This window comes from Sinocyclocheilus anshuiensis, unplaced genomic scaffold (assembly GCF_001515605.1).
Source record: "Sinocyclocheilus anshuiensis isolate Anshui unplaced genomic scaffold, SAMN03320099.WGS_v1.1 scaffold481, whole genome shotgun sequence".
Classification (NCBI taxonomy): Eukaryota; Metazoa; Chordata; class Actinopteri; order Cypriniformes; family Cyprinidae; genus Sinocyclocheilus; species Sinocyclocheilus anshuiensis.
In genome coordinates this window covers 1,894,173-1,905,323 of record NW_015539907.1, presented here as the reverse complement: position 1 = coordinate 1,905,323, position 11,151 = coordinate 1,894,173, and the positions used below count along the sequence as shown (strand labels likewise).

Sequence of the window (11,151 nt, the reverse complement as noted above, 5' to 3'; positions counted from 1 at the left end):
GTTTCTTGAGCACCAAATCAGCATATTAAACTGATTTCTGCAGGATCATGTGACACTGAAGACTAAAGTAATAACTGCTGAAAATGTATCTGTGTCACTGCCATCACAGGAATAAATGACTTATTACACTAGAAAACTGCTATATTATATAATATAGTATGATACAAGAACACATTTAAAAAAAAAAATTTACAACGTCATGTATGAATTCTATGCATTATTATATACCCTAAAATCTCACCTCATCACATACGTGTAGAGCAAAGAATAGCACAAGCATGCCAGTGGAGGGATAGCGGCCATGATGACGTGTCCAGCGGTCATGGATGTATTTAAAGAAAGCTGGGTTGAAGATCTGAACCTACAGGACATTATTTGATACGTATGCAGATTTATAGCAGCACAGAGAAAACAAAGACTGAATGTGAGCTTGATAGTGCTCTATTGTTCAGGGTCTAAAGAGTGTCTTAATTCAGAGAAGATAAATCTGTGAGAGACAGGATGGGAATATATTACCTTGTCTTTATCCACACGCAGAAACTGCTTCACTGGAGCATAAGTGCTGAGAGATTTGGAAAGATAAAGTTATAAGTCTTCCCACTTCTGACATCTCTTCATCTTTTCATAAAAAAAAAACAGTGAGCAGAACTGCTGCTAAGTGCTAACTTTCTGGTGTTTTTCAGTGAAGTAGAGAATGTTGTTGATGAAGCGCTGTGATGTGTGGCGGTGTGTGTGTGATTTGAATGATGCATTTCTGAGTACAGAACACTGCAGTGTGTTCACAGACAGAATATATGAATGTCTCATTGGCCACACTGCAGCTACTACAGCTACGACTCAAAATTCAGGGACTGACAACCAAAATTTAATTAAATTCACATAGTGACTGAAAGCTAAAATGAACAACTAATTTATTAATGGGATGTCACACTCTATCAGGAGGAGGTACTACGTGTATCTTTTAAACATATCGCACAAATAAATCTGAATAATCCCACACACCTCTCAAACTTGCTTAGTAAGTAAATAACTTTAATATGAAAAACTTTGGTCAACAGACCTTCATGTTGCATATTAAAGTTATTTACTAAGCACGTTCAAGTGATGTGCAGGATTTCAGGATTTCCAATTTTTTTGATTGTGGTTAAAAGAAGAAACGATTTTATTTAAAAACAATTTAAATAAAATGTATTTATTTATTTATTTTAAATGAAAGATTTAAATAAATTAAAAATACAAATCAAAATTCAAGATTCTAACAACCAAATTAAACTCACTTATAGTTTCATTAAACTTACTGTAACTGAACTGAACAACTAATTTACTGATGGGATGTCACAATCTATTTTTTTAGAGCGATAGAAAATGATAGACTGTGGTTTAAAAAATGAGAAAATGAGAAAAGAGAACAAACATTTAAAATAAAAATATACAAAATAAAAAAAAAAAAATGTAATTCAGGATTTCGACAACCAAACTTTCATTAAATCTAGTGTCTGAAAACTGAACTGAATAGTTCATTTATTCATTTACAGACAGAATTAAGTAAATTTACAGAGATTTGTGGTTAAAATAAATAATAAAATAAGTAAAAAGTAAATAAAAAATAAAATAATTTTAAATACAAATAAATATGATTTATATAAAAACATCAAATAAAAGATTAAAATAAAAAAAAGAGTGCAGCTATCTAGCTTTTTTCCCTAAAATTTTGTGTGTGTTATTGTTCTCACAAGCGGATCTGGCCGGTGGAGAGGGCACTGGTGATCCACAACAGGTCGAGAGTCTTGAAGGGCACCAGCACAAAGCTAACGTTGGCTGCCAGGTTTTTGGCACTCTCTGGGTACATGAAGTGGTGTGTGGTACGGCTGCCGGCATCCTCTTCGTACCCTACAGTGGGAGCCAGGTTCATCCTGGAACACAGAGATCCAATTGAATTAGACAGAGAAAACGCTCCCTCACTTTCGCTCAAACAAGCCCTATTACTTTGGCATTTCATTATTTTCCCCATGACGGAGTAAAGTGAACAAACAGAAAGTGCATTCAGGTTGACAGCAAAAAAGCGGCTAAAAAAAGCAGCCAGCGAGAAACGTTGCCATCCATTGTAATTGTACAGAAAATAATAACCAGGGAATTATTCAAAATTCTCCTTTGTGTTCCACAGAAAAAAACATCTTAAGGTTTTGGAATGACATGAGGATAAATAAAAGACATGATTTTTGTTTTTGGGTGAGCTATTCCTTTAAGAGCGACAGACTGCAAGTGACAAGCAAGATGATGGAAAGAGGGTGTGGATCAGACAGAAACGCAGACAGGGTCAGTGTCTATTCAGGAGACACGTCTGTTTCCCCGATGGATGTCAGAGCTTCCATTTCACAGCTCATGTCCTCTCGACAAAATGCTCTGATTAGAAAAAAAAAAAACCCTGCCTCCCTTTCTCATTCAATCTGTATTCCACATGTACTCACTCAAATTCAGAGAACTACCTTACATCACCAAGGTTTTGCAACACATAGAATCTCAAGCTTGTATTCAGGCAGCAGGATTTAAAAAGCTTTAGATGTAATAGTCCTAGAGATTTTAATGCAAAAACAACAAATGTACATACTTTATCTTCTTAAGACTCAAAGCTTTCTCAAAGCCAGTGAGATGTTTTACCAATCAAATCTCAAGCGTTTTCTTCTTATATCATCACTCTAATAAACAAAAGGCCAAAGAGCAAGGCTTAAACTGGAAACCACAATACTCATTTACAATAAATTGTATTTTTATCGGAAGTGCAAGAAGGGTTTGTTATTCTACAGCTCTGTTGTAGTGTTTAGTAGTAGTTGGTTCTTAGCACTGGTTTTTAAAAATAAACTCCAATAAAAAAAATAAATAAATAAATAAATAAAAGAATAAAATAAATAAAAGAATAAAAATAAAATATTATTCTCACTAAAAATTCACACCAGTATGCAATATATACATGAAACACAAGGCAGTGGGTATAGTACAAGGATGCTAACTGATTTCAAGCAATATACTGTTTACTTAATATAATAACAATCGTTTTAGCCAATGGAAAACTTATATGAGCCAATAAACAGCAACAGCAAACTAATTTGACAAGCAGAAATCTCTTAAACTGTGTCAAAATGAAAGCAGACAGCAGTTAAACAAATAAAGTGATGAGGAGACAGCTGCTGTGGGGCAGAAGAAAGAGATGGATACGGAGGAGGACGGGATTAATTTAAGATTTCAGAGCTGCATCAATAAAGACTTGACTGAAATAGCACCTCAATTTATACCTCCATCTCTTTCAGCCGCTCCGTCTCTCTGATCTCTACTAAACATACGCTGTTCTTCAACGTCTCCCCCAGGCAATTATTTTACTCTTTTCTTTAAGCGGCAATACGCACATTCTGCCCTTTTCCATGTTCATTCAACTGAAACCCACAACTGCAAATATCAAGCCACCATATCTGACTGTGATCAGTGTCCCAGAAAACAGAGCTATTATTGCACACTAAAACTGCTGATTTAAAAACATTTTCATAAGCTAAATAAAACTATAAATATATTGATATGGATAAATGTGGCTTTTATCAAAGTCTTCCTTTTTTAGGGCGTTAGCTGTTCTGTTAGTTGACCAATTGATTCCTTAAAAGGTGAAGTATGTATTTTTTCAGTGTTAAATTACTACTTATAATAAATCTCCTATAGCAGCTAGTAGTCTATTTCTATGATTATGTTCCCTAAAAAATTTTTTCTGGATTGGTCTACCGCGTACAGCGTGTGTCGGAAACGAAACGCCCATTGCCATGACCGTCATGGGGGTCTTGATATTTACTTTGAAAGCTGAAGCGATTATGGTAAGGGGCGTTACATTTCCGACACGTGCTTGTGGTGTTCGGCCAATCACAATGCACTGGGTCAGCTGGCCAATCAGAGCAGACTGCGCTTGTCAAAGGAGGGGGCTTTGTTGAAAACGAAGCGTTTGAGAGAGGCAGGGCATAGAGGACCTACAATAATGTACAGTATTTGAAAAATAATGTGTTTTTTGAACATTAAAGCATGTCAACATATTCTGTTACACCAAATAATGATCTTTAAAATAGCATCATATGACCCCTTTAAGGAAACCTGTTTGAAAAGTCATTATTTTTTGCCAAGTACAGAAATCAAATCACCTTTAATTCTAAATATTAAAAAATGCCCACAAAATAAAACCTAAACTAAAAAACACTGCAGAAAAAAAACAAACTAAAACTAAAACTACAAGTTAGTTGTGAAAAAAACCCCTAAATAAGTGTTCAATTAAAAACAACTTTGAAAATCCAAAACTATCATAACCGAGCTAGACAAACTCATTCTGAATTCCAGGGCACCAATTTAATTTGTATGTCTTATTTTTTTTATTTCAAAACAAGACCAAATCTTTTTCCTAATTTTTGATACGCAGTTCGAAAGACTGTTTTCTTTCCCTACTTCTTTACATGGTGGCATTTCAAGACTCACCTCATGATGAAGTCGTGGCCATCGATCACCGGACCGTAACCTGCCCCACGGAGGTTTCCTGAATTCCCCACCACAGCACAGCGCAGACAGCGGGCAGGGTCCCACGAACCGTACGGGGAATGGCCTGGAATGACCTGGAACAGCCTCTGTAGAACTTGCTGGATGTTGTGGGGTTTGAATTGAGGCTGCAACATCTGTACAAGGCCCAGAGGGAAGAGAAGAGAGGGAGGAAGAGAGCGAAATAAAGAAACTAACATAAGGTTGGGCAGTTATCTTTTAACTTCAAACCATCTGCACACCTGCCTGTGCACACATGCATACTAAAATAAACATCCAGGCAGCCAATTAGCCGCTGAAGCCCTCTGCTGTGATGAATAGAAAAAAAAATCCAACAAAAACACGTTCCGAAAACCAAGACCAGACTTAAAATCTTTCCTTTTGTATTTTTCTGACATCCCTCCATGACATGGCTTCCTTCCAACCAACCCCCTTCTCTATCTTTCCATGTTTTCTCTCCCTCCTTTCTTCTCCTCATGGTCCCTGCTGCCAATAACTGGCAGAGTTTACCAGGTCTCCACTGGACCTAATAATTCTTGGCAGATGTTTTCTGGGTACAGATGCCAGCCACCAAATTTACTCTGTGCCCGTCCAAATAACAGGAGCCATTGTGTTTAATACAAGATTCTGTCATCAACAGAAAGTTATGCATTATACCATTCAAAGGTTTAGGATCAGAAAGATTTGTTTAATGTTTTAGATTTCTATACATTTATTCAGCAACACTCTTAAAAATAAAGGTGCTTCACGATGCCATAGAAGAACCTTTTTGTCTAAATGGTTCCATAAAGAACCTTTAACATCTGAAGAATCTTTGTTTCACAAAAGGTTCTTTGTGGTGAAAGAAGGTTCTCCAGATTACAAAAAGGTAAGAAAGAGATGGTTCTTTAAAGAACCTTTTACTGAATGGTTCTTCTATGGCATCGCTGTGAAGAACCTTTTGAAGCACCTTTATTTTTAAGAGTGTTAAGGGTGCTTTAAATGGATCACAAGACAATCACACTGTTATAAAAATTTATTTTTCAAATAAATTCTTTAAAACATTTATTCATCAGTGAATCCTTAAATTGTGGTTTTTACAAAAATATTTAGAAACAACTGTATAATGAAGGGTCGTGTGGTACTGATGTCAGGAATAATGGCTGCTGGAAATTCAGCTTTGCCATTACAGGAATAAATTACATTTTGAAATAGAAACAAGTTTTTGTTAATTGTAATAATATTTCAACATATTGTGGTTTTTAATGAATTTTTGATCAAATAAACAGCTTTCTTTAAAAAACAAAACAAAAAACTTACCAACCCCTCTAGAACAGTAGTCTGCATTCATGTAAGTTATATGTGCATCTTTATATATAGCAGTTGTGGGCAAAAATCTAAATTTAAATTCCTGACTTGATTAAATTTAAATTTGATTTGAACTTGTTACAGCCCACAGGATGCTGAATTGGAATTTGAATAAAAGGAAGAGGAATTTAATTCATTGCAATTCAAAAATTCCACACAGATGAATTTCATCAGTCCAACAGAAGTTTCATAACAAAACAAATTACATAATTAGTTTTGAGTAATTACGCCCATTATACTCTGAAATGAATGTCCAATGAGTCCAACATTGCCAAAACAATTACTTTCATTTTTGTTTTTCTTTCTGGCTTTTTTTGGACCAGTAATCAAGCATCTTAGCAATTGCCTAGAACACCCCAGCATTCTAACAGCACCACTTACATTTTCTTCAGAAAATGTCAAATTCAGTAGTTTCCATAAGTGCAAGCATGTTCCCAACCTTCATCCCAAAATCTTTCTGCTTCTTTTGCTTAATGCACTCCGGCACCCTCCCTGCTTTTAATTCACTCTGAGCAAGTATTACAGACTTATACTTTTCAGCTGACACACTTTTTTTTCAGACATTACTCATGTTCTTTTTAATAAAAACGGCCTCTTTGCTTCCTGTCGCTTAAACATGATGCATAAGCACAATTGCAGATTGCTAACCTCTCTCATTTAAAGGAGAGAAGCACAACAAAATTAGGTCTCTTTTAATTAAGGACTGTGCGAGTTCCCGTGCAACAGTTTTGCAGCCATTTCATTTTGTTTTTCCATTTAGTTAATGAATGAGGTCGAAAGCATGTAGAAAGCAAGTCTAACCACATCAACTGAAAGGGTTTCTAAATCTAAAAGCAGCAGCGAGTAACCATAAGATCACTTACCACCCACCAGTAGTACACGTCTGAAGGCAGCTGGATGTTGTCCCGAATCCACACAGGCGAGATGTCCGGGTCATAGTTCTCGTCGAACCAGTCGGAAACGCCTGGGTCACCCACGCACCGAGAGCAGGCACATGTCTTCTGCTGGGAGCTCTCGGCCGGGACGACCCGGTGGGAACCGGCGTAGCTGGGCACTAGCTTAACCCTGCGTGACTCTTCCCATCCCGGGGGTTCCAAGTAAGGCAAGCCGACTCCTCCTCTCAGCGAGAAGGAGAAGAAGAGCGACGTGAGGAACAGGAGGGCCAGGGATCCCAAGACCACGCAGAAGCGAAGGGAGCATCTCATGCCCCCATGTTCCCCTGCCGCCGCAGGTCCGACTCCAGCGGGCACACAGGGTCTTAGCTCGCCCACCCTCTGAGCCCGCGCCCATGCGGCCCAACCCCAACCCCATCCCAAACCGAAGCGTCCCTCTCGCTGCGGAGGCACAGACGGCATGCGCCCGCCCCACTGCCATGAACCGGCCCCTGCCACCGTGCCCAAACTGGACTCAGTACTACTCGGTGTACTGAGCGGCACAGGCTTTAAACCCAAAAGTGTGTGAATCTCACAAAACTGTGCGCCTGTGAACTGCCACCGATGATCTCCAGTCTGTCACAGTCTTCTCTTTCAATGTGTCACCGCTGCCGTGGAGCCTTTTACCGCTCTTTATTTTCGCTCTCTTCCCCCTACACTATGGGATCTCCTCCAGCTCTTTCTTTCACGCTTTTGAACTGTCTATACTGCCACAGTTCAAACACACACCAGTCTTTCGGCTCTAAAAATCAGTCTGCTAGTAGGCGTGTGTGTGATCGGCTCTATTCTCCTTGCAGTGACAGTTGGAGGAATAGCCCCCTCTGTGGTTTTGACATCTCAGTGCCAGACAAGCTAGGCTGTCAACCGTGTCTGTTCTATTACAGTCCTCTATGAGTCCAAGTTTGTCACTGTAATCCAGTTTGTCCTCAGCCGTACACTCTGTCTAGCGAGCCACCTTGTCGAACTTCGCAGCCAGAGGTGGAAATGGGTGGAGTTTTCTCACAGTCTTGTAATGAAGCTCTTTTGCAGACATCTTGAATAGCTTTACATTCTACAACACTCTTCAAACTCTTTCAGTCTCATTCATTTAGTGGTAGTTGCGTATCCTGTGAGTTACTTTAAGTGCGGAGACATGCCACTGCGTTTGTCCCTTGGTCTTTACGGTGTCTTCAATGAATGCAGCTTGAAGATTCAAATATGAGGAACCTCTGGTTCCAACAGTTTCCCTTCCTAACTGTGTGGTTTGAACATTCCAGTCTAGATAAGCACTTTAGGATATTCTGCCATCATGGTTTGATCATTTGAGCACTTTGACTCTCTCCAGGTCAGTGGATAATAAAAATGAACCAAATAAAAATAAGCAACAAAGATGACTGAAAGAATCTAACGGCTCAAGCACAAAAAGGGATTTGAGTGGCAAGGAGGTGGATTAAAGAAAAAGGCAAACAAAAACAGCATCCGATTTTCTTCTAACACTGCAACTGTCTAGCAGCTAGTGGAGAACGTGATCAGCCGAGTGCATGTGAATGTGTTGTGTCGCAGGGCTCGCTTGCCAATTTCACGATGACATCTCTTAACGGAATTGGTGAGGTGGAGAACTCAGATTTCAACAAGGCAGTGTGCCCTGACCTGCTGTTGTCCTGCAATCTCCAAATCTATAATCTCTGGGATGCTGCTGCTGGCCCACCTGTGTGAGCTCTCTTTCTCTCTGCCAGTTTGCTGCCAGTGAAAACCCGTCAGTCTGAGAGTGTGCTGTGCATTAGGATGGTAGTGAAATCCAGCTGCTGGTGTCTACAGCTGCTCTTCTTGATTCAGGACGACCTTCCAAACTACAGGGAAATATACAAGTGTAGAATTAAGTAATTAAGTACTGCATAACAAGACATTTATTTGTATTTTTTATTTCTAAGTTTTTTTTCCCCACTTTTTTTGTATGCACAAATTCTAAGACAGATTTTCATATTCAAATGTTCAGAGAACTGGCAAAAAGCACAGAATATTGGCATGCATAATTAAAAACAAATATTTCACACAGATACATGCCAAACTGTGTTTTGCTCCAGATATTTTTTCCACATTTAAATACAAATTGCACCAATATGACTTTGAAATGTACACAGAAAAATCAAGCACAATGTTTTTTTAAAAGGTTTAATTTATGTTTAATTTACTGTACCACAATTGAAAATGTACAGAGGACTCCTAAAGTCTGAAATACACTGAAATAATTGTCAAAAACATTAAACCAAGAAAGAAGTTATGACAAATTATATGAAATTCAAAATTATGAGGTTTTGCATGATTTTTAGATCACCAATCAAACAAGCTAAATTCTGACACTGACCATGTGAACTCCTTTGTACAAAAGAGCAAATTTCAATGTTCCTATTGAAGAAGAGGTTTAGATCAAGAGCTTTTGTCATTAAAGCAAAAACAAAATACTAAGAAATTCTGCCATTCTCAACTCCTGTTAATTTTTCAATCCAAATCAACTTTTATCCTAATAACATGATTTGCAAATAAAAATATTAAACTAGAAAAGAATAGACAATAGATGCATTTCCACTAGCAGTCTGAGACTTTTAGATGCCACAATAGGTATAGTGTATGAGAAACAAAATAAGAAGAAAGAAAAGCAGCATAATAAGCATGTAAACATCACTAGCTTCTGCTCATATACTTGTCAGTTCTTTTCTGCTTTGCAAAATATTTATAGTTTCTCCCTCCTAACTCATACTTTAATTTCCAGACCTTCTTTTCCCCATTCTATATCTGAAAGATCAGCAAAGATGATGAAAATGAAAAGCCGTTCACTGACTTTTCACATTCATCATCTTCTCTGATATCTGTCCCTCACACACATTTTGTGAGGGCACCACGGTTGAAGTGTTTCTATCTTTGGGTCTCTCTTGTGACCCCCGATTTTCTGTTGAACATTCTCTGTAGAGCATCTGCTGAGCTCAATATGTGGAGCACAGGCACCTTAGAAGAACATTAACTTCACAGCTTTCACAAAATAACACCAACCAATTTGTTCATGCTTGCATATTTTAATTAACACATTAATTTGGATGCATGTTTAAAAGAAATACACGAAAGGTATAGCTCTGACAGCAATGCACTTATGTGTTAAACATAGCCTATCTGTCTGTTGCCAACAGTTCAATCACAGGCTTGGAAAAGAGTATATCGACATATCAAACAAACAGGTGGCTCGTGCTGCTTTCACTGTGGCCGCAGATTAAATCAGGCGATTGTGATTGCATGCGTGGGTGAACCACTCGAGATCACATAATGCTCTCCCCTTCCATTCCAATTAGAAAATGAATTTCAGATTTCATTTTCTCCGGCAGCAGTAAATGCCTGCTTCTTTGATTGAGACGTTCTCATCCTTAAGCACGCTACTTCTTTTTAGACGCCCACAGTTTGATGAGAGAAACCGCAAAAGAGACTGCAGCACAGTTCAATAGTGTTTATTTCTGCTACATCCTTCATGCTGCTGACTGATTCTCTTACGTATAGTGATGTAATGCGACGTGAGCGAGACGAGGTTTGATGTTCTCAAAGGCGTGAATGTGCCCAAGTTTCCACATTTATGAGCTCTGATCATCTTTTCCATTTCGATCTTTTCGTTTATGTACAAATGTGACCCTGGGCCACAAAACCAGTCATAAGGGTCAATTTTTTTTTTTGTATTGAGATTTATACATAATCGGAAAGCTGAATACTTAAAGGGGTCATATGATGCGATTTCAAGTTTTCCTTTCTCTTTGGAGTGTTACAAGCTGTTCGTGAATAGATAAGATCCCTAAAGTTACAAAGACTAAAGTCTCAAACCCAAAGAGATATTCTTTATAAAAGTTAAGACTCGTCCACGCCCTCCTAAAACGCCTTGTTTAAACACGCCCCCACATGTCTACGTCACGATGTGGGAAGATTCGCATAACACCGGCCAAATGTTCACGCAAAGAAAGAAGGCGTAACTTTATTGTTGCTGCCACCGCCGCCATGTTGTGAAGACGCTGTGTGTTTCGTTGCGAAAGCGAAAATACTTTGTTTGGCCTTCCAAAAGAGGACACGACTAGAAATCAGTGGTTAAGTTGTATTTACAACACTGTTCCAGAACAGTTCAACCCAAATATTCAGATGTGTCCAGCGCATTTTATGGAGGACTGTTTCCTGATCCTGGAAGAGTAGACTACAATGACGGCTGCTCTGACTCACAGACTGTAAGTACGTTTTCATATTTAAAGGATTTGCCACTGACGATTCAAACGGGAGTTTTGAGCAGTGTAGAGTAGCGCTTGTTGTTTGT

At 38.5% G+C, this 11,151-nt stretch overlaps 1 protein-coding gene across 1 annotated transcript in view; it reads right to left on the bottom strand.

The window, feature by feature from the left end:
• Positions 1 to 11,151, bottom strand: part of LOC107686287 (CMP-N-acetylneuraminate-beta-galactosamide-alpha-2,3-sialyltransferase 2-like) — a 29,566-nt gene that overhangs the window by 8,273 nt on the left and 10,142 nt on the right. Inside the window, exons 3-7 of the mRNA XM_016483223.1 lie at positions 6,768 to 8,665; positions 4,501 to 4,694; positions 1,734 to 1,913; positions 517 to 562; positions 242 to 361 (exon numbers count right to left, since the gene is read on the bottom strand). Of these exons, the coding sequence (XP_016338709.1) occupies positions 242 to 361; positions 517 to 562; positions 1,734 to 1,913; positions 4,501 to 4,694; positions 6,768 to 7,259 (1,032 nt within the window). The 5' untranslated portion in view covers positions 7,260 to 8,665. The remainder of the gene's footprint in view (positions 1 to 241; positions 362 to 516; positions 563 to 1,733; positions 1,914 to 4,500; positions 4,695 to 6,767; positions 8,666 to 11,151) is intronic.